Source organism: Gallus gallus, chromosome 1 (assembly GCF_016699485.2).
Source record: "Gallus gallus isolate bGalGal1 chromosome 1, bGalGal1.mat.broiler.GRCg7b, whole genome shotgun sequence".
Taxonomy (NCBI): domain Eukaryota; kingdom Metazoa; phylum Chordata; class Aves; order Galliformes; family Phasianidae; genus Gallus; species Gallus gallus.
Genome location: NC_052532.1, coordinates 102,639,637 through 102,666,090, shown reverse-complemented (window position 1 = coordinate 102,666,090; position 26,454 = coordinate 102,639,637). Strand labels below are relative to the sequence as shown.

Sequence of the window (26,454 nt, the reverse complement as noted above, 5' to 3'; positions counted from 1 at the left end):
AAAAAAAAAAAGCCTGTATTAAAAGGGAGAAAAATCTTTTTCTTTAGCAAACAGCAAGAATTTGGCATGCTGCCAAAATTTGTTTGACACTGCAATGCAGATCCAGCAGATCTATTATTTCAATTACTATCATGCGCCACGTTGGGAGTCAATTTACTGTCCCAGGTTGAATCTTTGCTGCATGACAAGCCTAGCCCCCTCCTCCCATCTGTCCCCAAAAGAGAAGCCAGCAGAGAAGTAAGAAGGCAGAATTGTTGCTTGATTGATATAAAGAGACAACTATTTTACTAACATGATAAAAGAATGTGAGATAATACAATATAAAAGGAATCAACAGTAATAAATCAAACCAATGGGAAAGGGATTGTCTCCTAACCGTGCTGCCTGGTGGTACAGAGGGGGAAAAAAAAGGAGGGACATAACTATGTCACTTTGTCTCTCCCTCCCAGAAACCACGTGGGAAGGATTGGAGCATTTTCAAAACTGGTTCCTCCTTAGCAGCTGTTCCAATTCAGACAGTTCCTGCATGATGTTATGATATGGAATAGTTATGGAAAAAATATATTTGAGTGCCATCGTTTAAGTGCGTGATAATGTTGAAATATTAAATTCTACATTCACTCGACATTATCCCAGCTTCTAAACTATTTAAAATCACAGTTGTACTGAGTTTGGCTGGGATGGAATTAATTTTCTCCACAGCAGTCTGCGTGTTTCTGTGTTTTAGCTTTGCAACCAGCTTAAGTGTTGACAACAGAGGGACATTTTAGCAACTGCTAAGCAGAACTTACAGTGCTCTGAGGCCTTCTCTTTCTCACTCAGCTTCCCTAGTGAGTAGGTAGGGGTGGGCAACTGACTGGTAAAGGACACAGGACAGCTGACTCCAACAGTCCAGATCACTGGCCTGAGGCTAATAGCATGAGGTTCAACAAAGACCAAGTGCTGGGTCCTGTATTTTGATCACAACAACCCCACAAAAACTACAGGCTTGGGGCAGAGTGGACGGAAACTTGTGTAGAGGAAAAGGATCTGGGGTTATTAATTGATAACCAGCTGAACATGAGTCAGCAGCGAGCCCAGATGGCCAACAGCATCCTGGCTTGTATCAGAAATAGAATAACCAGCAGGAGTAGGAAGGTGATCACACCTCTGTACTCAGCACTAGTGAGGTCACACCTTGAGCACTGTGCTCTGTTTTGGGTTCCTCATTAAAGGAAGACATTGAGGCCCTGGAGTGCATCCAGAGAAGGATAAGAAAGCTGGTGATGGGTCTGAGGAACAGCTGAGGGAGCTGGGATTGTTCAGTCTGGTGAAGAAGAGGCTCTGGGGAGACCTCATGGCTCACTACAACCATCTGAGAGGTTTTTGGCAAGGTGAGAGTTGGCCTCTTCTCCTAGGTAACTGTGATAGGATAGGAGGTAACGGCCTTAAGTTGTACCAGGGGAGGCACAGGTTGTATGTTAGGAAAAATGTCTTCTCTACCAGAAAGGATGGTAAGGCATTGGAACAGGCCTCTCAGGGAAGTGGGGTCACTGTTCCTGTAGCTGTTCAAAAACCATGGGGATGTGGGACTGAGAAATATGGTTAGTGGGAATGGTGGGAACGCACTGATAGTTGGACTAGGTGATGTCAGCGGGTTGGACTAGGTGATCTCAGTGGTCTTTCCCAACCTTACAGATTCTATGAACAGATCAAGGACATATTTTTAAGTTACACGCTAAGTAAGATTTTAAAAAGCAAAAAAAAACCCAAAGCTAAGTTTATAAATATTAACTAGGAGCAATAATTTCTATTTTGCTTAATAAAAAGACAGTAACATTGCATCATTTATCATCAATGCTACCAAAAACCATACAGTGTAATCCTCTGAGAAAAGCCACACCAAAAGGATCTTACCTTTAGAATCTTCTAACAAATTGCAATTAAATACCATAAAAAGTCTGTTAATTTGTTCTCTTGGAACGTAACTGCAGGGCAACATGAATCATTATTTTCCCTGATCAGTTCCATTGTTTCCAGGGTTTCTGCAACTCCCTTTCATGGCTTTGTTTCTCATACCAATGAATACTTTCATTCTTCCTAGGAACCTTTCCTACAGTACTAAACTTCTGGATTTCATTAGCAGAAATACATTTAACAGCTGAAAAACTGTAGCTTCTGGCAAAACCCACCAAAACATACCACAAAGGGAAAGACACAGCATTTTGAAGGTCTGCTAAAAGCTAATTTTCCATTTGCAGCAAAACAGAGAAGCCTGTCATGACAAAGACATCAAATCCTTCCAGGTGATGATTTTTTACTGATTGGACTTGACTTTTAACACCAACACACCAGGTCTTTTAAGAAGATCCAAAAAATAATTTGAATGAGTAATTTCAGTGAGCTTCATAGAACCAAACCTCACAACTCTCCACAGGAAATTTGCTTCTTTTTCCATTTTTTTTTTAATACGCATATCTAGAAATATTTGAAAAGGCTTAATTGGGGACTCTGTAAGAACCTTAACATTCTCAGATAATTCAGACTGTGTACTATATCATATCAGAATATCTGATATACTACATCAGAACTTTGCAGTGCCTCACCTCAAGTATCTACACTGGGAACTAAACATTGGCAAATAAACATTAATATTCTTGGACTAGATGATCTTGTAGGTCCTTTCCAACCTTGTGATTTGATGATTCTTAATACAAAGATTTCTGCCATAGTAAACTAGTGTGATCTTCCTGGAAAATCTGCACCCCCATGACACAAAAGACATTCAACTTCTACAGCCACAGTTGTGGGTTTTAGGGTTTTACTTAAAGCAGCAGAACAATTAAAGCTTAGTAACAACATTATTCAGCATCATAATGACGTAGTTTTAAATAATTTTCTTCGTATATGGGAGAGTATGCTGAAAAATGTCAGACTCTGCTCTGATAATGCATTACATCCATACAAACATTCTGCATCCAATCCTTGACTATCAACACAAAGAGCATGATAAAAGCTATTCCGGAAATACCTGCCAGTGAGAACAATTAGAAGGCATCAAAAGACCACCGCTTTAGTTATCAAAAATATGTTTAAATACTGGCAAGATACTGCAAAGACATGTAACTACACTGGAATTTTTAAGCACTTCCAAACACCCTCTCATTCTGCAGTTGTGCTTACAGAGTCCAGTTTCATGTGCTGAACATACCTCAACAGTACATTTCATTCAGCAAGTCAGAACATGCAACTCAGCCAGATAACCTGCACGTGATAAAGGTCAAAAGAAACTACAGTTTCAGCTCAATCCTCAGCAGGCATTCAGAGGTCCTTTTTCTAAAGTAACAATAAACTAGCAATCTGCTCAATATCAACATTAATTCAGAAGAGGTGATGATTTACTACAATCTTTATATTCATCTCTGCATTTTCTTTCTCCCCCACTATGTTGAAGTCAAGCATGGCTTTCCATGCAAAAATCTGCGTTTACAATATACTCAGCATGCTGCAACTCACGAAACAATTTGTTTCAGTACATTCAGAAGCAACCCCCACCAAGTACTAAGTATAACTCAATTTCAGATATACGTGAAGAGCTTTATCATTAACAAATGCAATTTTATGGAGGAGGAAGAAAACTGCTTTCTAAAGCCTCAATGTAAAGGAAGTACTGGAACAAAAAGCATCATTTTAATAGAAATATTAGAAGCACTGATTCTACTTATCTCTGCATAAGATAAGGCTGAATAGATCTGCATTGCATTTATCCGTAACATGCCTATGAGCTCTCAGAGCACCTGAATTACAGAACCCAAGTTAATTATCATTTATGAAAAATATGCCTCCTCCCCCAAAACAAATGGAAGGACCAGTCCCCACCACCGTAACCCAACACATGCACAATTCACCATCTGGTGTTGTTACCATAGGGTATTCCAAGGCGCTCCTGCTCCTTTCTGTAGTCTTCCAACGCTGCAGCCCATCGTGTCACCTGTTCAGAGGTCTCATCTGAAATGGTTGTAATGTGTTTTGTTCCATCTAAGGTTATCACTTGAGCTTCCTCAACAAGGTGAGCTTCAGCCTCTGAGTGATGAGCATCTGGATCAATCACTACCTCCACAGTTTCCACAGGCTTCACGATTTCAAGGATATTTAACTTGGGGTCTGTCCCTAGGTATAGATCAAATGAAGAAAAATTAAGAACAGTTGATTAGTAAGTGTTAGCGTATTTTGGAAAGAAGCATTATAAAAAAGAACCATCACTGAATTTCTGCAGATGTCCTTCAATGAGAACTACCTCAGTAAATGAATACAAATTTGTCCCACTTTCTTTCCCCGGTGTTACAGTTCCATATTCTGGCACAGATCAAAATATTTGTTCTTTGAGAAATATACTGAGGAAAACAAAAACAAACAAACAAGCCACAAGCATCTGCTGCCCTCCTCCAACCAACACGGATTATTTCCAACATTTAGTTTTTCCCCACTGTCTCTCCTGTGTAGACTTGAGAACTTTTTCTCCCACAGTGTCCTGCAGAAAACAGTGCATTCAACAGTAAATTGAAACAAGATGAAAAAGTTCTTCAGATTTTCAGATCGATCAATCTTTTTGTTTGTTTTCATTCTGTCAAGTAAGATATTAGACCACAGAATGGGAAGATACGCCTTCATTTTGCAATGTGAAATTAAGGAAGTGGAAATAGTTTTTGACAAGTAGTAAATGATTGATTAGATGAAGAAGCACACATGAATATAAAGCAAACAAGCACCTCACTTAGGACAGTAAGTGTTTAAAGTAGGCCTTGGAAGATTGGCATGCACAGAAGAGGCTTGTTTGAAAGTAATATAGAAATGGGTAAAGGAAAACATTAAGGATTAAGGTTCTATTCCTAATCTTCAAGAACAAAAATAAAGTCTTTAGAGGCGAACAGTTCAGTATTGCTACACAAAATAACTCTCTGTCAGAGGAACTGTGAATCTGCTGCTTTATCCACACTACAGACAAGGAGATAGAAGTGATGAATCTCTGTAGAACAGTCAGCTTGTAAGTAAGTGTGGTCAAGTACCTGTCTGCCACCTAGCCTAATGCTGGATCAAAATGAATTCACTGCATTTGTCTGCATGTTCTCACATCTCCCCCTTTGCCTGCTTTATAAGAAACCGGTTGTCCGGTCTTTCTTGGACATCATGTAAATTGTAGGACACAATGTGACAAAATGTATTACATCTCAAAAGTATAAACTGGTCCAAAAATACAAAAATTCAAGCAGGTTTGCTATCAAGATATGTAGAAATGTTGCCTCCAGTACAAGCCTATTCACTACAAACTGCCTGAACACAGAAAATATCCTAGCGTAGGACTGATCTATAGGCAATCCAGTTTTGCTCTCTAACTCCTTGATATTAACCATACCCAAAAAGAGAGGACATAAATCAGACTGCACCTTTAATCTAAATTAGCATGTTTGCTACATTCCCTCTTATTCATAAGAAAAATAATAATAAAAGCCTACTTAGAGTGTAGAGAGCAGCCAAATGAGGAATTACACACTTAAAAGAGCACTAAATCAGGTATTTAAATCTAAAGCACCTCCCATGCTTAATCACTGCTCAATCATGAAATCTTTGCAAATACAGTACTGCTACATACATACACATGCTCAGGAATTCTCAAAGGAGCTGGATAGTAACCTCTTAACTCAATCACACATTCAGAAAGTGTGCAGAGCAATATCTGTTCAGAAATATATTCATCTTATACGTAAACGAATTGAGATCAAAACAAGCAGCACGTACAAATACTTTCATCCATAAACACTGCCTTGACCTGTTCAAGTTTATAGGTGGTATGTCAACAGTTTGAGGACTGGAATCTACAAACTGAAAAGTCTGCTTTTACTTTTCTCTAAGTAAACCACAAATACAAGGTCAGAATCACTTTTGTCATAGCTTGAGGTAAAAGACCTATCAACCTTTAAGGCTGGCAGAATGTTAATCTGATATTACCCACAATGTGGGCCACAGGAAAAATCCTTCATTTAATATATCCTGTGACCAGATCTTAAAAAAAAAAAAAAGCCCAAAATATTCTCTACAGTGGTCTTTGAAAGCAGAAATTCTTTCATATTCATATGTTGCACTGCAGCTACTCAGATCAACCTGGACTCGTAAGAGGCTTCCTTCTGAGCAGTACTAAGCAGGGCCACACTCAAAAATAGTTGTTATCAGAATGGCAGGAAAACTATAGGCATCTCCATTTTTCAAACTAGAAGAAAGTAGTTAAGGGAAGGTGGAACATGAATGGTCTAACTAGTAAAAAGAATAAATCAGGGAAGTAAAAAAAGAAAATCCTAAACATTAAGCAGTAATGGCAATGCTATCTTATTAAGTGCACTGCAACCTTTTTACATTTATGCTCATATTTCATCCATCATAACTTGTAAGAAAATAACTTTGTACAAAATGCTATAGAAGAACTGTAATAGGCTACATTCAAGCTGGTGTCTGTCCTTTGAATTTACAGATGGATAATCATAATCTGACAGAATACTTTAACAGACAGCAATTTCTGCTTTATCTGTGGCTGTCAGACGAAGACACCAGGAGCTAGAAAAAGGGAAACATCACTCCCATTTACAAGAAAAGGAGTAAAGAGGATCTGAGGAAATACAGGGTAGTGAGCCACCCCTGTGTCTGGGAAGATCACAGAACAGATCCTCCTGGGAGACACCTGAGGGGAGGCACATGAGGGATAAGCAGGTGATCCAAGACAGCCAAGAAGGCTTCACCAAGGGAAGGTTGTGCCTGACCAAACTGGCGGCTTGCTATGATAGAGTAACAGCATCAGTGGACAAAGGGAATCTACCTGTACTTCTGCAAGGTGTTTGACATGGTCCCCCACCACATCCTTATCTCTGAATTTTAGAGATATGGATTTGAAGGGTGGTCTACTAGGTGGATAAGGAATTGGTTGGAAGATCATAGCCTGAGGGCTCTGGTCAATGGCACTATGCCCAGGTGAAGGCCAGTAATGAGCTGTGTCCCCCAGGGACTGGTACTCTCTGACACCTTTATCGGCAACATAGATGATGGTACTGAGTGCACCCTCAGCAAGTTTGCTGATGACACCAAGCTGAGTGGTGCGGTAGATACAGCAGAAAGAAAGGATGTCATCCAGAGGGACCTTGATAAACTCAAAAAGTTGGGCCCTTGAGAATCTAATGAGGTGCAACGATGTGCAAGGTTTTGCACTTGGGTCAGGTTAATCCCAGATATGTATAAAAACCAGGAGAACTCCTTGACAGCAGCCCTGCTGAGAAGGACTTGGGGGTTCTGGCTGACAAAAAACTTAACGTGAACCAGCAGTGTGTGCTTGCAGCCCAGAAGGCCGATGGTATTCTGGGTTCCATCAGAAGATGGGTGGCCAGCAGGAAGAGGGAGGTAATTGTCCCCCTCTACTCTGTCCTTGTGAGACCCCATCTAGAGTACTGCGTCCATGTCTGGGGCCCCCCAACATAGGAAAGATGTGGAGCTTTTGTAGGGGATCCAAATGAGGGCCACGAAGATGATCCAAGGCATGGAGCACTGCCCTTGTGAAGACAGGCTGAAGGAACTGGGCTTGCTCAGCTTGGAAAACAAAATACTACGGGGAGACCTCATTCCAGCCTCCCAGTATTTAAAGAGAGTTTACAAACAGGAAGGAAATCAACTTTTTACAAGGGTAGATAGTGACAGGACAAGGGGGAATGGTTTTAACTAAAGGAAAGGAGATAAGTTAGATATCAGTGGAAAGTTGCTTTTCTTTGTTTGTTTGTTTCTACTGAGAATGGTGAGGTGCTGGAACAGGTTGCCCAAAGAGGTTGTGGATTCCCCATTCCTGGAGGTGTTTAAGGCCAGGCTGGATGGGGGCCTGGGCAATCTGATCTCATACTTGATCTAGCAGCTGGCAACCCTGCCTCTGGCAGGGGGGTTGGAACTTGATGATTCTTGAAGTTCTTTCCAACCCAAGTCTCTTAAGAAATAAGAGAGTTCAAACCAGAGCCGGGGTTAGCATCACTGAATGTTGCTGGCTTAATTCTATAAATAACATGATTTGGGTGAAAATAAATAAAAAACTTCATACTCCTAGTAATGTGGAACTCCTAGAAATCTGGATCAAATAGTGAGAAGGTAACTCTCACTATTTGATCCAGATTTTTTTCTTCCACTTTGAAACTGATACGAAGTTCCACAAGGCATTTTGCATAGCTTTTGTCAGTTTATGACAATTGTTTTAAGTGGTACTACATATAAGCACAGTAAACAGTGAAAAATACATCCTGAAACTATATGACCATCCATTTGCAGCTAGAAAGAGTATTGCTTTTTTCCACAAGCACTTATACAGCACTAGATGGTCCACAGAGCAGACAAATATAACTGCTTACCTTGCCTAGATACTACTTGTACACTGAGCTGTACTGTTCCATCTGTTTTCACTCCTTGATCAAAAAGGCTTCGATCTGGGTCCAGCTTGATAAAAGCAAAAGTATTAAAAAATAATAAAGAATGAAAATATATATTAGTCACAAAGTTATAACAACAGAAATTGCAATGCCTGCAGAAACATGTGAGAGGGGAATTTTCTCAAATAATGTGTTATCTATGTATCTGAATACCATAAAAATATTTCTGCTTTATTCAAACACAAAACAAGATCAGACACTCAGAAGTTCAGACAGCAACAAATGAGGGCTACCTCATGAGTTTTGCCTAGACAATGTTGTCATTACACTCAATCTTCTTTCACTTTGTGGTTGGGTAAGGGGAGTGTCATCCCCCAACTCACAAACCACAACCCCTCAGGTTTTTTTGTTTATTCAGACAGAATTAATGTGTATATGTTAAATGTTTTTAATGATAAAGAAGTTGATGTAAAATTAAACTCCATATTGCAAAAATACAAAATAAAGCAGAACTTTCACGATGAAAGAAAGGGATGAAGTATAATGCCTCTCTGGTAAGAGTTTAAATCTTCTGTGACCCTGAAATTTACCTGGATATCTTGCAGACAAATTTCATGTGCATCCAAGGAACACAGCAGTCTGGGTTCCAGCAATTTCTTAAGATTTCCAATTGGTTCATTGATGTCAATAGCTTGATTCACAAATTCTGCTGTGGTGTAGGTTTGCTCAACGATGCTTTAAGTACCAAATGAACACAATAAATCATTACCTATACATTAGTACAGCTTGTACAATACAGTAGTTATGGAACAGATTTTTAAAGTTAGAAATAAGCCACATAAAAAACTGACTATGAAATCTTAATACCATTCAGAGAAACCACCTGGGTACAGTGAATTACCAAATTTCATCCTGTTGATTTTACAGCTTTTTTTTTTTTTAAGCTGTGTCACAGTTCGAAAGCTAATATAAATATCAAGATTATTTTCAGATCTGAGTTTCCAGTATATTAAGCTATGATTAGCATATTATGTATTGTTAACCTTCACATTGAGTAAACTAATTCTGTCCACCTTGCATGTAGTGTGTTTAGAAGATTCACACTAGAAGTCAAATATGAAAACTTAACATGTAGGGTACAAGGAAGGAAAATATATACATATATATATATATATATATGTATATACATATACATATATATACATATATATATATATATATATATATATATATATATATATATATATATATATATATATAATCTCCCTCTCTTTTATAGATTAACTGTCCGTGCCTTTTAATCAGTCAGCATAATGATAAATGTAACACATAAAAGGGACAACCAGAATGAACTACAGCAACACATAACCTTGAAAGTTAGTCACATATCTGAGTTGCCCTGCACTGCTGGTGCATAGGCATTTGGAAATATCAGTTTAAACAGAGGAAATCAAAATAAATTGACCCTGGACAGCAAGGAATGCAATAGATTGGAGAAACTAATGGCTCATCTCAATTAAAGAAGGATATGCTGAATCTGAAATGTCTGCAACAAGTACACATGTTACATATACATATGCCTACAGACACGAAAAGAGGTAGCTACTATTAATTCTGTAGCAATAAAAACAAATAAAACGTGGGGAGATTTAACCAACTAAGATTGAATAGTATGATATACTAGTGTCACAGACCGGAGAGCAGCCCCATGGAAAGGAGCCTGAGGGTTCTGTTGGAGTCACGTTGAATCTGAGTAAGCAGTGCGCCCCAGCAGCCCAAAGGTTCAACCATACCCTGGGGTGCACCAGGCCCAGCACTGCCAGCCAGGCACGGGAAGGGGTTGTCCTGCTCTGCTCTGTGCTTTGCAGCCTCTCCTTGAGCACTGTGGGCAGCTTGAGGTGTCACAATGCAAGGAGGGCATAAAACTATGAGAGCAGCCAAAAGAGGGCAATGAAGATGGTGAAGGGTCAGGAGTGCAAGAGCAGCTGAGGCCCCTCGGTGTGCTCAGCGCAGAGCAGAGGAGCTGAGGGTAGGCCTCATGGCTGCTGCAGCTCCTCACAGGGAGCGGAGGGGCAGCGCTGAGCTCTGCTCTGTGTGACAGTGACAGGGCCCGAGGGAACGGCATGGAGCTGTGTCAGGGGAGGGGCAGTGGGGGTTGGGGACAGGGAGGGCAGCAGGCATGGAACGGGCTGCCCAGGGCTGTGGTCACGGCCCCAAACCTGCCTGAGTTCAAGAAGCACCCGGACAGCGTTCTCAGACACACGCTTTGAAATTCACATGGTTCTGTGTGGAGCCTAGAGTTGGCCTCAGTGCTTTTCGTGGGTTTCTTCCAAATTGGGATATTCTATGGTAGCACTACACTGGTTTCCAATAGCAGCCACAGTTCCATTGAAAATAAAAATAAAAATCACTTAATTAGATGAACAGAAAAACTGAAGAGAACAAAATGAAGACCTTTATAACCACAAGAAAAGCTGAAAATCTGTAGAATCAAGCAAGGAAGCAAGAGCAGGAGCACAGAGATGGCAGTGATCCAGTTACTTCTACCACTTTAAAGTTACTACTTTCACCTAGCTAGAAAACACTTGCACTTATTTCATAGTCATCTCTAAAGCATTACATAATACCTAATAATAAATCTGAGTAACTGAACTTAGCATGTGCAATCACAGCTCTGAAATCAGTAAAACAAACAGAATATAAATAATCACAGTCTAACGACTCTCAAAAGCAAAGACAGTACATACCTTTCTTCAGTACATTCCTGCTTCTCATTTCCATCAATTTCTATTTCTATCAACTCCTCTGCTTCTCTCTTAGTCATGGCTGAAATGTCTTAAGAACAGAGCTAGGGAGAAAGAAGAATTCTTTTTCTAAGTCACAGATGAACAAAACAAGCTGATCGTTTGCATCCTATCAAACATTTTTTAAAACAAATACCTACACAGTCGTTGAAAGAAGAAAAGGGAAAACCAAAACCTAACATAGATTTCACAAAACAGATGACAATACCTGCCCCACAAAGAAAAGTTCCACAGGGCAAATTCAGGACTGTAAGCAAAAACAAATACTGAGGCCAAAGTCTTGTTTTCTTGGATGCATCTCCACTTACTGACTGCTTTTGGAATAGACCAACTAAAACTTCTCATGTCTGGTTTTAAACAACTTCCCACAGTTCTTGGAAAGTTAATGCATATTTTGCCATCTAGATTTAGCTATGCATTTACCTTCCTCTTCACAAGAGGAGAGGCTAGAAAGGTTTCCATCCTGGATTAATTCTTTCTGATGAGCTAAACTAAACCCATACTAACTGTTAGTAAGGACTTTTCATTTTATCAAAATGAATAATAAACAAGTCATACAGTTTTTAGAGAAATTGTTTAAAGAAATTCAAACTGTTCATCATATCGCATCCTTCAAAAACTGTTAGGTGAAATTAGTTGAGCTACCAGAAGAAATCATGTGCTGTATCTGATGGCAATCTGTGAGAAGCCACAAGGGTCGGATAGGAAGTCAACAGCACCTCATTAATATCTCACCACCAGAAACTGCTTCACTCTCAGACCTAGATCCATGAAACTCTCCTAGCTGCAGGGAATGGGTACACTGAACTGCCGGCCCAAGGAGTCCAACCTCCTCCTCTCATCTAACCTCATGTATTGCCTTCACGCTAAATGGGGAACACTTCTGAAGAAGAGACAAGTTTGATTAAGTTTCTGGAAGAACGGATGTCTGCACTGCTACAGGTGATCTGGTTGACTATTAGGACTTTTAGAAATTAAGGATTGAGTAAATGAATGATTTATGAAAGAAAATACTCAATATTGGTAAATGCAAAGTGGGTAAACATTACGGTAACACAATAACTGGAATTGTATAGAATAAGGCAATATATTTTGGGATCTCTGTGGGCTGGAGTCCAAATTGGCAGCTGGACTGGCACTATTCACCCCCTCTCCTAAGGGCTTTGCCTTCTTACCATTACATGGCTGCATCTTGCTGGCTACATTACACTTTTGGATACCCTGGGGAAGCAGAGGAGGAGAGCAAAGTGCAGGCATGGAAAGGGGAAGAAAGATGGTTCCACTGAGCACAAACACAAGAGAAAGAAGTGAGCAGAGCGGAAAGAGGAAGAATAACATGACCAAAGTGTGTGAAGTCGGTAACACTTTGAGGAAGACTAATGGAGAAAATCAGTCATGCATTCTTATGCTAAAATGGAGACTCCTGATAACATTAACAAGCAGCATGCTTCAAACAAAACAAAGGTTTCACATGAAATCCAATGAAATTTGCTGCTACAAGATTGTGCAGAGACTGGAAGCATGCATACATTCAGATAGGACAAAACAAACTCATGCAGAGCAGCTCACTGGGGCTATTAACTACAGAGAGGGGGACTGTCATGTCAAGAACCAGCCACAGACTCTCTGCAAGAAAGAAGCCTGGTTAGATGTCTGGGATGTCAGCTGTCTACCACTAGCTAAATAATGTTAAGCAACAAGAAAAACAGAACAGAATTTGTGTTCATCATCCCACTGGGCAACTGCAAAGCAGGGGCAGCTCATGGAGCTTATATACCTCACCAAACATTACTGAAGAAAAAACCTCGATGAAAATATCTTGTTTTAATTATATTTCCCGATCTGGCAGCTTTGCAGAAGAATCGCATGTGATGCTGTAAATGTGGTGGCCATACAGTAGTACAGGTACAGTACAGATGAAATACAAATACACATAATCAAGGCCCATGAAGCAGCTGGGGATTCAACAGAGGCAGCCCTCCTTTAGATGTTGTACTAAGGGACACGGTTTAGTGGGGAAGTGTTGGTGGTGAGTGGTTGGTTGGACTGGATGATCTCAGAGGTCCAACCTTGGTGATTTTATGTTCCTGCTCTCGGGAGGGTCCCACAGTTCAGCTGTTTCAGGGGGCACTTGGTACAGTCACCCCCACCGTTACTTCCATTGGTAATGCCACACGCACTCAGCAGCGAGGCAGGCAGCCTGGCCTTTACAGAGGACCTTTCGCAAGTTACCAGCCAGCTTGGGTTTAAGATAGAGATGCTAAAAGGGCCAACATCACGCCAATTTTCAGACGTTTTCCTTCCTTGCCAAGGAACAGAAGTTCGAAAACAAACCTAAGCAGGGAAAAGTAGCCGTGCAGCACGTGCCTGGAACAACACCAAGGCACTAGATGGGACGCCAAATACCCCCGCACACCGCCGGCCAAAAGCCGTACTTGCGGCTCAAGCAAGCTCCAGCGAGGCTGCTCGGCCGGATGGGGTCCGGCCCCGCACCCCCGTAGCACCCCTGCGGGAGGCCCGCCGCTACGCGCCCAGCTCCGCGCCGAGCCGCGGCCGGGCCCTGCCCCGCCTGGGGAGCCGCCGAGGCCGCCATGTGCCGCTCCTCCCCGCCGGCCGCCGTTGTCTCCCTGCAGCCCGCCCGCTTCCCCCCCTCCTCCCCGCGGCGCCGCGGCGTTGTTTGAACCCGAAACGGAAATGAGACGCGCGGCGCCGGGGAGAAACGGAAACAAAACACGGGCCGGGCCGGGCCGCCAGGCCGCGTCGCGCTCACCTACCTCCGCTGCTTTACGCGCCGGCCCCGAGCGGAGCGACCCACGCCTCCTCCCGCGGCCCTCGCAGCGCCGCCGGCTCCCGCCGCCACCACCGCCCCGCGGAGTCCGTCGCGCGCTCGGGATTGGGCGGCGCGGCCCAGCGCGGGCCCGGGCGGGGACGGCGCGCCGACACCGCCACCCCCCGCGCAGCCGCGGGAACTACAGCTCCCGGCAGCCCCCGCGCGCGCCTATCCGAAAGCGGTGGGGAGGGGGGGGGGGAGGGCGGCCGCCCGGAGCCCTTTCCTCTCACCCGGAAGCGCAGCGCCTACTTCCGGCGGTGACAGGCCAGCGGCCGTTTGTCCCTCACTCTCTCCCAGCCCAGCAGGCGGTTGGTCGGGGCTGTGCGGCGGTACACCGTCCCTCGAGAGACCTGCGTGTGGCCGTGGGGTTCGAGGTAAGGCAGTGGTAGGCCCCGCGGCGTCCCAGCATGCTTTGCGCGGGAGGGCGGGTCTTGGCGCATGCGCGCTGCGCCCCTTCCCAAGGTGACTGCCGCTCTGCAAAGGTGGGTTAGGGCTGTCGGTTTGGGTGAGGGGCGGCTTATGTTAGGGAAGGGCGCCATTATTCGTGCGTTTGATTTGTTTGTTTGGTCGTTTTAAGGTAAAGCGTCGGTGCAGTCATGATCCTGCACCAGATCCTGCGACTTTCTTCCCTTTTTCGCTCCGCTGTCTCCGTTCACTTGCGGAGAAACATCGGTTTCTCTGCTATTGCCTTTAATAAGGCAAAAGAGCTCGATCCGGTCCAGAAGCTCTTCCTAGACAAGATCAGGGAGTACAACACAAAAAGCAAGTAAGTATGCCGAGTTACACTATGAGTAATCTATAGAGTTACTGTTGTAACTACTTTATACACATATCCCAAGGAATCCTTGTGTGAATCCAATTGAATTAAGTGTCCCGTTTCTTGTTCTTTTTCTTCTTATTTAATATCCAAATCATGATTGTTAATTCAGTAATAACAGAGGTACAAATCACAGTTTCGTCAAGAAATCACACCTGGAACCAGTGAAACTCCAGAGCCCCTGCAAATCTAGATACTCAGCATGGCTTTGTGTCTCCAAAGGCTGCCTCTGTAGCTTGGAGTTTCATTATTCACAGCAAAAAGCACATTCTTTAGAACCCATTCTGAGAACCTTTAATTGTAAGGGAAGCGGGCCTTAAGGTGTGTCACATCTCAGCTTTTGAAAATGTCTTGAGTTATTTGTTTTAGTTGATTGTCAAAATGGTAATCCATAAATGGCTATGAAAATGTTGAACTTCCGTACGAGCTTTCAGAACTGAACTGTTAACCGGAACTTTTTTGTTTGTTTGTTTTTTAGGCAAGCTGGAGGACCTGTTGATGTAGGCCCTGAGTTTCAGAAAGACATGAATGAATCACTTGCCAGACTTCAGCGGATGTATGGGGAGGGAGATCTAACCAAGTTTCCAGAATTTAAATTTGAGGGTGAGTTAACAACGTTACTGAATTTCTGATTGGAAGAAAGCTCATGCTCACCAACTGACCTTTGTAGTTAATTCCCTTTTAGTTTCTGTTGGAACCATTCATGTCATGTAAGGTGCCCTCAGTGAATTACCTTACTTTTCCAGTGAAGATGTGAGCTTACTTAGGTTGACGTTTGACCAGACTTGCAGTCAGAGTAGGCCATCTTAACTACCTTAATTAATAGTTTTACAAACCCTAAGAAAAGTGTGAAATGGACTGTTGTTTTATTAATTTTTCTCATCTTCCCAAAGAAGTCAGCACTGCTTATATATTGTGGATAACCAGTGCATATCATCCAAGCTCCAGTTTGTAAACTTTATAAACTCATCTGGAAAGTCAGTGATTTCAGAATGATGAACGTAGAGCTTTTTAATGGTTACATCGTGACTGAATTATATTAAAACTTCTTCTCCGATTATTTGGAGATGATTTTTGGTTAGCTGCTCTCGATTTCTATTGGAATGTTTTTACATTACCTAGACTGAGTGTGAGAAGAATGCTTGGCATAATTGGTTCAAGTGGAGTGCAAAGGGACTGCACCAGCTCTACCTTCCTTAGGACATAAGGGCAAACTTAACCTTTGTTAATGACAGGCTCATCTAGTTGTTTCTCTTGCTTACTTAAGCAAGCACATCTCAAAATCTCCATTGCTCACAAGCAGCTTTATCTAAAGTCAGGTTGGGGTGGTAAGTTTTCCTTCCCCTCAGCTGTAAGCATCTGGTAGCTGGGACTCAGCAATGACTTGAGTTATATGGCAAGGTTTTGGTAGCAGAAGCACTGCTGGGGTGGCCTCAATGAGGACACAGTTGTGGCTGACTCCAGCGGATCCAACATGGCACAGGGGTCAGCCCACAGTGACACTGATGGCACTTCTGTGTTAAGGCACTCAGTAAACAGTAGAAAGAAACCACTGCAGCAGCTGTGAAAGGAGTGAGAAGAAAAGATGTGAGAGAAAGCAACCTTGCTGACAACAAGGTCAGTGAAGGAGGAGAGAGATGCATGAGAATCAGAAACAAAGGAGTGACATTGAGCCTGGGAAGACAGGATCTGTGGGGAAGGTGTTCTGGCTTTGTTGTTTGTTCATTGCTATTCAGATTTTCATTGGCAGTAAATGAATCTTCCACAGGTTGAGTCTGTTTTGCGTGGGGTAGTAATTAATCAGCAATTTTTTCTTTAACTTGACCCACAAGCTTTTAAATCCGAATTTCTCCTACTCTGTTGGGGAAGAAGGGAGTAAGCAGTTGGGGGCATCTGGCAGCCAACCACAGTTAACCCACCGCAGCCGGTGCTATCATTCTGATCAGGCTAAGCAGAAATTTAGTTCAGATCAGGAACTCACCTCAGTTATTTTGGTGGTATTTCAGTTGGATTAAGAAAGGATTTGGCCTCAAGTTCTTACTGGCACAAATAAAATGAAGCATCTATATAGGAGGACTTAACGGTGGCTTAGGGGCATGGTTTATTTATATTCAGTTTTATTTCTATACAATATGTCAAACAATAGTACTAAATTTTAGGGGTTTCTTTTTATAATGAAACAATTTGTGTGACAACAGGACCAGAACAGTCACATGGTTTTACCCAGGGCACGGTTTTACCCTGGTGCTTTTACTACTGCTGTCTATCCTTAACCTAGGTTCAACAGGTTTTCAAAACTGTGGCTAGATTCTTCATGCTTTTGTCTAAGTGAAGATTCCTATAAACAGAATCTTAACTTTCAGACTTCTTGTATCAAAGAGAACAAGTATCACTAGCTCACCTGTCAAAACCCCCAGCTCTTCTGAGTTTGTACTTCTGACATCAGGAATTCATTCCTCGTGGTTTCTACACTCTACATGGGATGCTGTCCTTCCCGAACTGATCCTGCATGGGCTACCCTCAGGCTACAGTTCTCCAAGTGCTGCTGCAACATGGCTCTGTACCACGGGGCCTCCCATTCAGGACCACAGTGCTCTACACAGGTTCCCCACAGGTGGCAGCTCCCCCAGCCCTGCTCCACTGTGGGCTCCTCAGTTCCAGCCAGAGGCTGCTCCTGTGGGGGCTCTCCATGTATTGTGCCTCCTCCAGGCCTCATCAGCTGCTGCTCCAAGGGCCTCTCTATGGCTGCAGGTGGAGATCTGCAAACAGTACCCATGGACCACAGGGGGAACAGCATGCTACAGCACGGCCCTCTCCTGAGCTGTAGGGGAGCTTCTGCTGTGTGCCTGGAGCTCCTCCTGCCCCTCATTCTGCACTGACCTTGGTGCCTGCAGGGTTTGTTTCTCTCGCATTTCTCACTCGTCTCTCCCAGCTACACAGCAGTTTTTCCCTTTTTAAAATCTGCTGTCCCAGAGGCACACCCAGTGTCATTCTTGGCTTAGCTCTGGTCAGCAGTGGGTCCCTTTCAGAGCCAGTTGGAGTTGGCTCTTACCTATGTTTGGCTCTTCTCAGAGCTGCCACACCTGTAGCCCCCACTGCTACCAAAATCAAAGATACTGAATAGCTTAATATTTAGTTTTCTTTGAATATGAAATGAATGGTTGTGTTTTAGGCTGGAATAAGAAAAAACTAACGTCTCTTCTCTCTCTGCTTCCTTCTTTCTCCTTTAGAGCCCAACTTTGAGGAGACTCCAAAGTGATTTCTTCATATCATCCTCCAAAACAACAGTACATCCATGGAGTTGCTGAATATGGCATCAATTGTAACTTAATAAATGCAGTGTTTCAGTTTGATTTCAGAGGTGTGAACAAGTTCTCAAGCGCACGGGGATTCTAGTTAGCTCTGATCATCTACTCCTACAGTTACTGAGGTACCTGAGTAGCATATCTCGCTGTTAACTGCTAAACCCCTTTGGTAAGCTACGTTTCAGTGTTGAGAAGTTATAAAACTGAGTGATACACGCAGAAGAAACTTTTATTTTCCTGAGTTTGTAACATTTCAAGTTTCTGCAGGAATAATTCAGAAAACAATTCGTAGCAAAGCCCAAGAGAGACGATAGATACGTGTAGGCACAAATACTCTCATTTTACATCAATGAACGTGTAAGTGATGCTCTTACAGGAGCGACTGAAACTTGTTACTGATGTTGTAGGGCATAAACTTCAGTAACAGAACTGCTGACACAAACGCTTAAGGTTCTGAGGAATTATTTATTTGTAACACTTCACCATTTTGGGTCCAGCTATTACAACTGTAGTTGTATACATTTGTATACAGTTGTATACAGTTATATACATACACAATCTACAGAGAGAGGTACTTCCTTGTAAAAGAGATGCTGTAGGCATTTTATATTAGACAATAAAACAATGCTTCGGCCTCAATTACAAGCAGCTTTGTCCTGCCTGGATAGTGAGTTAAAGTCTGTGCAACTACTTCTGCACTTCTAGATGGCTCTGTCAAACCTAATATAACGTTGACGTATGAGTAAGAATGAAGTCAGCGTTGCAGGAGAATTTGAGCTTTTGACAGTGGTGGAGGTCATCTACGAAAGTTACTTGGATAGACTGTTCCAAGCTGCAAGAGTGAATCCTGTATTGCTGCATGTATACATCAACAAAATGAGAAGTCACACAAATTGACCTGTGTATTCCATTTAGTTGCATCTTTAAGTTAAGCAGTTTTGTGGTGGGTTAAAAAAAAAACAATGATCAGACACAATTAAGTTGACTAGATCTAAACAGTAGCAATTTCTATTTTCAGTGCATAGTACATGGAAACAATATTTACAGAGTAGAGGTCAAAAAATGCCTTTGATATTTTTGTATAACAAGTAGTTGTTTGATGTCCCTCACAGAGGCTGAAATCTTCTAGATAACAAAGGATTTGGTGTGCTTGAAATCCTAAATGGAAGAAGCAAGGTGACATAAGTAATAGCTCAAGTATTTTAACCACATCAACAATTTATATTTCAGAAAAAAACTCAGGCATGCAAACCAAAAAGGAGCATGACTGTAAGTTTGTTGATACTGTTACACAAAATAGAAGTAATGTTCTAGTAAAAGATACAAGTAGTAGTATCTATTGAGCATCTGCTGGACAAGGGCCTTAATATTGCTCCTTCCCACTCAAAGCAGCCAGGTGGCTGGCCTCTTATCTACATACTAGATAACAAAATACATGCTGAAAATGTACACACACTACTAAATGTGAAATACCTTTTCACTTGTAGATTGAGAGTTGGACTTCCTGTTAATAGAACAGAAAAGGATATTAGGTTAAAGAGGTGTTTGTTTTAGCCCTTTGAACACTTTATGAATATGTTCTGATTTTCAGCAATCCTTAGGTTTTTTTCCACCTTAGCAAGAAGTACAGAATCTGTAACAAATATACTTGATGCTTTTAGACAGCTGTCATGATCTCATGAGCCACAGCCAAATTACCTTCCCTAGCTTGTCCCTTCAGGCCTTCCAGGTACACTTTGTCTAATTAACATACAATACTGCTCATACTGGTCGCTAAAGTAGAAGTTTTCTTCAGTACACTGCTCTTCTACATGCTGTTACCTAAAAGTGCTCAAATAATCTTTTAAAAGCAAAGGGAAAACAAATTGGAAGTGAGCCTCCAATAAAACATGATTTTAGATCTCGTGTAGGAGCACTACAACAGATTTGAAGAATTCTGACCTGCTAATAAGAATTAACTAGTGGCAATTTAAGAGCGTTAAACAAACACATGTCAACTGGTCTACTCCTTTGATATTACCAAGCCCCTTCCAGTCATATTTTCACATATGTCACTGTATGAGAGAAAGTCCTTAGACAAACATCACAGTTACTAAATCATCAGGTTTTAAATGAAGTTTCAGTGACATGGATAAAATATAAAGGTACTTACTGGGAAGAGCTTTCCTCTGGGGAAAAAAAAAAAGAAGAAACAGAAAAGTGAGCACAGGAGTAGTTTCCTTAAAGGTCTTTGAAATATTTACTCATCGCTTCAGCTGCTAAGTGAAATTTCAGTGTAGTGTGAGTTTGAATAGAAAAAGATTAGGTGGCTTTCAGAGGTAATTTAAATTCTACATGAACAGGAATGCTAACATCTGGTCTGTTACTTTCGGGCAGAAGTCTTTCTCTGACATTTGAGATCCCTTATTGCTGTGCTGAACTCTACTGATATAAATACTATGGAGAGGTAGATTGCTTGGGCTTGAGCTTTTTCCAGGTAATCCTCCAAAGCGTTTCACTACACGCGCTTTCACCACAAACCAGAAGAGGGAGCAAGTAAGTTAGTTCCCCTTCAGAACTCAGCTGCTCCAAAAAAAAAAAACCCCAAAAAACCCCTTCGTGGATTCAAGTAACCTTGTATGGCTTGTTTTTGCAGTATCTTTCTTTCCCGTTCCCTCTCAAAACTACAGCAGAAGCTCTAGAAACCAGAGTTCTGCTTGCAGCTTTTCCTAGATTGCTGTCTGCTAGCCTTAGACAACTGTACAAACGCCTCCATCTCATTGATAAAGTGGAAGCTGCATTCTCTGTGGTAGAAGGCTGAATAAAAATGCACAGTGAAGTTGCTGTTGTAATACTCTTTAGCTATAGTACCATGGAGGTAAAGTATGTAGAATTGCATGTAGAAGTACATGTTATGGTCAGCAGAAAGACAGTTTTGTTTTTTAAACCGAAGAAAGAGTGATTTTACTGTACTTACTTGTAAAATACCCTTTTTTTTGAGCATAAAGTACTCCAAGGCCACACAGTGCCATTACCAGAGCCACAATTACTACAGCAGCGATGATACCGCTTACGTTAAGGTCATCTGTAATTATAAAAGATAAATACAATGTTGTAAGTTTTAAAAATATCCATTAGATGGATTTTTTCCCCCTAATTACTACAGGTACCTTTTGTATTTATGAGTGGACTTCGCCCTGAGCTTTATAAATTAGTACCTATCACACAAACGTGGATAAACTGTCTGAAAGGATTACTGTATCACAGCCACGTTATAACAGGAGTGCTTGATACACTTCAAATCCTTCCTCTGAGTCAAAAAGTAAGGAAAGAGATTGGTCAAAGGACACAAACTCCTTGTTCTATCTATTCAGCATAAGTATTATTGAAACTGTATGTCTGTTAAAGATTTTGATATATGTTCCCTGGGTCTATTTAAACAACTGTTACTTTGCCTATAACTGAAACAGCTGATGACGGTCACATCTGTCATGAAGAACTCCTTTGGCAGGTTATTTAAAATTGGACTTTTTAAAATTATTTTTAAACAGCAAGGCTTTTAAAATTCAACACACTAAATGCAAATATATATATATCTTTTTGTTATTTAATCTTTGTTATACTACCATTATGTAGAAGACTAATTACTTATTTGGATCCTGACTTCAAGAGAACCAAATAACTGCTTTATGGAATACTTTAACATGAAATAGTAGAGCTTGTACACAGGGTTATTGGTGGGTTTTGTTTTTTCTTTCTTTTTGCAGATACAGTGACTCTTTTCGGTGTTGCTCTGGCAAGTATAAACAAATTATTTTCAGTTTAAATTCTGATCTGTTACACTATGATCTCACACAAATGCATCTCAAAAGTCTTGGGAGGCTATTAGTTAACAAACAAACAAACCCATAAAACTACACAGATAAACCAACAGTGGACTGGTACATTATGCTGTACGACATCCACAGAAACATTCTGAAGCATTAAGGTTCTCAGGTGGACACTGTGGTTCTGTGACATTCACTGCTGAGCAATATTAAGGGCTGGATACTGCAATAATTTTAAAGTACCCAACTAACACTTTTCTGTAAAATACAGTGAGACACACACAGAAAAAGAAAAAAATAAGGAATGCTTTAAGCAGCCACCCTCATTACATATAAAGTGCCCTGGTATATGAATATTATTCCTCCCCCATAATACCATAATCAAATAAAAGGCTGTAATTCAATCTTAGTTTCTCAACTCTATCACACAATTAAATCAGTTCAGATGCAAGATTGTTTTCTGCCCTTTTTTAGTCTGACACTTACCAACTTGCATTCGCTTCATGGAGCATTTCTGAGGTAATCCAATCCCATTTGAGGCTACACAGAAATACTCTCCAGTGTCATTCTTTGAAACAGTGTTAAATATCTGGTAAGACAGAGTCCAAAACCATTATCAGAATGGGAAAACAGAAACAAAAACCCAATTTCCTGCAGTATAGAAATTTTGGCGTCAACGTATATCTTTTCCCCCCAAAATCTGAAATATAGTGAAAACTTCTGCTTTCATGTTCATCTCGATCTGGCTCCCTACTCATATCCCTAGTCCTTAACTTCAGCTACTTGTACATGAGGGTCTTTTAGATGGGCATTTTTACTAGATGGAGTGTACAAAATGTAGTGCAAAAGATACATCCCAAGGATTTTTCTTCCAGAAATGTCACTTTCTCTATTATTGTAATGGAGAAATGCTGAACTGCATTATTTATGAAATACTTCTAATGTAATAATTACAGTGAGAAAGCAGAAAATGGATGCTGACCTCATATCAGTTTCTCTGTAATTATTTTTATAATCAGATCTGTTAAATGTTCTCCCTTTAATATATCCTATACATTAAAACTATGACTTTAAAGAAGAGATTAATATTTCTGAGTAGCTCACAGTGTGCTGAAATATCTCCAGCACCTGTGAATGAAAAGGTACAAATGATATGGCACATTTTGGTTTCCAAACGTGATTATATCCAATAGTAGAGTGTCCCTAAAAACGACCTTTCTAAAAAGAAATAAATAACTAAAGATCTCAGCTTAGTAGTATGTGATTTTTTTGCTTTTTAGAAGGACCAGCTCTAATGCTTGGCAGGGGAAATGGGGCTGAGAAAAAGATGGCCAGTTCTCACAGGGAACATAACAGAAAACACACCATGTTGACTTAAAGCCATTACACATTCCCACTGACAATACAAGTACAGGACTGGGACCTTTAAATGCCAGTGGACTGCAGAGGTTCTGGACTGCCCTGGGTGCTGCATTTCCCACTGAAGTGGCACTATCAAATATAACTCGGTCAACATACTGAGAGATCATTCCCACCCGGAGCTGGCTGGCTAACCGACAAGGTGAAATTTGTCATTTATTTGCTAGATTCTGCTCATTTATAATTACAACAGCCTTATAAATCACCCAATTTACCTACCACACTTGACCTCTATGGTTTGTCATTGGTCTGAGGCAGAAACCGTACCCTATAAATTTGTTATCACATTTCAGCATGACATTGATTTCCGAGAAAGACCTTGTGCCTTGGATTAAAGCCACTGTGCATTTCTGTGCTGTACAGAAATTTGGTTTTCTCTACAGCTGCTTATTACAGTTGGTTACTACACTTACCAGAGTGCCAGACTTTTTATTCATGGTGTAAGTTATGTTGGCTGTTCTAGCACTGCCTGTTCCTGTCTTTTCCAGTAAGGCAACGCCATTCTTGTACCACTGGTACTCGGATGGAGGAGACCCCTCAGCTTCCTTACAGCTCAGCTCCACTACTGTTCCCGTCATTGCAGAGTTGGGTACCACACATATTGGAGTAGTGGGAGGAACTGGAAAACAAAATTGTACTTGTTACACAGTCTTATCAGTATTATCTATCTCACAACCTTTTGACAGTCACTGAGGAGGTGAACACTTGTGTACATGCTCAACAGCTACCACGTTAACAAACGGGGGCTCTGGAGACAGGGTGGATGGCAGAGTTCTGCTACTGAAGAGCACTGGAAGGTCTGTAAGCTGACAAAAACAGTGAAGGCAGAGGTTTGCTCCTAGGATCCCTCACCACATGCTGTGTTATTGTGTCTTCGATCTATACGCATTCATCCAAACTCTAGATATCTTGTTCCACCCCATTTATTCTGTGGGGCCTCTTGCTCCCAGACACAGGAGGGATGTCTCAGGGAATCTGGAGTCCAGGATTTTTTTTTTCCCCTCAATAGTATTTAAAAACAAAAGTGAGAAAGAATAAAAAGATTTTTGTTTTGCTTCTACTGTTTTTTGAAACACAATTGTCAAAAAGAATGACAAAGACTAGCAATCATCACATCCAATGCATGAATCTCAGGTAGAAGATGAAAGGCAATTGACTACTAAGTTCAGTTTAAATTAAAAAACAAAACCAAACAACAACAACAAAACAAACAAGAAAAAAAATTCCCTCCCTAGTCAGGTACTTGTTTAGTAATTTTCTTCTACAGTTCTCTGAGCAGGGAGAATTAGTGCTGAAGGAGTTCTAACTTTCCTCAGGTATTGTTGGGGTATTTAGAGAAACTTCTGTCAGGTTCTGCATCACATTCTGCATCACAGGTACAGGACAACTCAGGTCCCTCTGTCATTAATATGACAACTTTTTTTTTTTTTTTCCAACTTTTATTACGTCAACAGAAAAGGAACTTCATTATTGTTATTATTATTTGGTTCCTTGAAACTACCCAGGTGAAAACTAACGGTGAAGAGGAATACAAGGCATATTAAAAGCATGAGGGACACCTTAACAGCTATTCATGATTTTTCCTTGTCTGACTTCAAAATAAAAAGCAAAAATTCAAAAAAAAAAAAAAAAACCACAAGAAACCCACACTGAACTTCCATAAACTTGAAACGTTTCTGCACGAGAGACACAATCACCCACCACTCTCTTTCGATTCCAAGATTTCAATTTTAAATGAAGAAGCTACACTTTTATCTGTTGAGAGAGTGGAAAAAAGAAGGAAAAGGTGATATTACCTCATTGTTGGAATTATACAGAAGCTCATGAATTTATTATCTTTTATGAAGAACTCTGAGACTTGAATTTTAAAAGATCAATTGATTTTGTACTGAAAAAATACAGGAACTTCTTTCCTACTCATGAGGAAAAAAAAAAAGTAAAGTATCTACCATTTGTTGATTGGGAAAAAGTAAGAGGAACGGTGAAAAAAGAATGGGCTCAATATTCATTTTTCCGTCCTTTCCTCAAGTGGGAAGAAAAAAAGCAAGAAAAAAACCCATAAAGAATAATAAAAAAAACAACATCTCTCCTATAAATAAAGTCCACAGATTGCTACCTGGCATTATGCAGGCACTGCAGCAATTTCTCCTTCCAAAAACAGGAGGAGACTGTAGCACATTAGAATGAACTGCTGCTTTGGAATATTTGATAAGTGTTGACAGATGCTGACTTTCCAGTGTCAAACAAAATCAGATTCTCAGCCACTGAGTAGCTTCAGTTTTAGTAGAAACGGACATTTCATCATCCTTGGTAATTTTTGACAGTGAAAACACACATTCATATCAATAAAGAAGTTATGTTACTTTCTGATGCAAGTGTGCATTTCTTTGAATACTGTAGAATGGAAATGTAAGCAAGAACGGATATTTATTACTCAACCCAAGAAAGATCCAAAAATCCAACAGCTACATCCTACATGGACAATCATACATGTAATACCCTTTGCCATCCTTGAATTTATTTACAAAAAATCGAAGTGACAAAGTTTCTTTGTACCCAATACTGTGAGAGTAATAGTAGCCTCTCCCAGGCGTTGCCCCTCTTCGCTCTTCGCACTGATTTCACAGCGGTAGGTCCCAGAATCCTTTCTAGTCACATTTCTAATACGGATTCCCGTATTCAGCATCTCTGCTCGGTCTTTAAGATCACCTTTAAGAGAGAACAGACAAAGAGGTTTCTGTTCATCACTTATGGAAAATATCTGTTTCTTATTGATTAGTTATGAAATCCCAAACAAATTATGAACTATTGCTCATTTATGCAGTGCTAGATATTTATCACCAAGGGGCAATATGTAATCCCCCTCCCAAGACAGTAAGAATCTTCCACAAACTTCTCCATTTAGGCCAGAAAAAAAAGTCACTCTGAAGTGTCAAACACTTTCTAGTTGGAAGACAGAATACTTTTTTCTTCTGTGGGCATTTCAAGAAAGTATGTATAGCAGTAGTCACATGACTGAAAAAAGAAAAGATGGTTTTTCACTTGGGAGT

At 41.0% G+C, this 26,454-nt stretch overlaps 3 protein-coding genes across 12 annotated transcripts in view; 1 reads left to right on the top strand and 2 right to left on the bottom strand.

The window, feature by feature from the left end:
- GABPA (GA binding protein transcription factor alpha subunit) overlaps positions 1-14,471 on the bottom strand; it is a 30,127-nt gene extending 15,656 nt beyond the window's left edge. The window contains exons 1-5 of one of the 4 annotated variants that reach the window (XM_015299140.4): positions 14,288-14,471; positions 11,171-11,271; positions 9,014-9,158; positions 8,406-8,490; positions 3,904-4,149 (exon numbers count right to left, since the gene is read on the bottom strand). In XM_015299140.4, coding sequence (XP_015154626.1) covers positions 3,904-4,149; positions 8,406-8,490; positions 9,014-9,158; positions 11,171-11,247 — 553 coding nt within the window. In that variant the 5' untranslated portion in view covers positions 11,248-11,271; positions 14,288-14,471. 4 annotated transcript variants of the gene reach the window in all.
- On the top strand, positions 14,305-18,227 carry ATP5J (ATP synthase, H+ transporting, mitochondrial Fo complex subunit F6). Of its 2 annotated transcripts, none has more exons than XM_004938370.5 (4): positions 14,305-14,431; positions 14,635-14,823; positions 15,353-15,477; positions 18,105-18,227. In XM_004938370.5, exons 2-4 carry the CDS (start codon positions 14,654-14,656, stop codon positions 18,131-18,133), a joined length of 324 nt encoding a protein of 107 aa, XP_004938427.1. In that variant the 5' UTR covers positions 14,305-14,431; positions 14,635-14,653; the 3' UTR covers positions 18,134-18,227. The 2 variants fall into 2 exon arrangements, with proteins under 2 accessions (XP_004938427.1, XP_001231639.1); XM_001231638.6 differs by lacking the exon at positions 14,305-14,431 and adding an exon at positions 14,514-14,539.
- A 397-nt stretch (positions 18,228-18,624) lies between these two features.
- JAM2 (junctional adhesion molecule 2) overlaps positions 18,625-26,454 on the bottom strand; it is a 33,852-nt gene continuing 26,022 nt past the window's right edge. For 5 of the 6 annotated variants that reach the window (NM_001397141.1, XM_046940215.1, XM_040698409.1 and 2 more), the window contains 7 exons: positions 25,961-26,113; positions 23,818-24,023; positions 22,472-22,574; positions 21,136-21,243; positions 20,332-20,347; positions 19,653-19,683; positions 18,625-19,337 (listed from right to left, as the gene is read on the bottom strand). In NM_001397141.1, coding sequence (NP_001384070.1) covers positions 19,305-19,337; positions 19,653-19,683; positions 20,332-20,347; positions 21,136-21,243; positions 22,472-22,574; positions 23,818-24,023; positions 25,961-26,113 — 650 coding nt within the window. In that variant the 3' untranslated portion in view covers positions 18,625-19,304. The remainder of the gene's footprint in view (positions 19,338-19,652; positions 19,684-20,331; positions 20,348-21,135; positions 21,244-22,471; positions 22,575-23,817; positions 24,024-25,960; positions 26,114-26,454) is intronic. The other variant, NM_001006257.2, reaches the window with a different exon arrangement.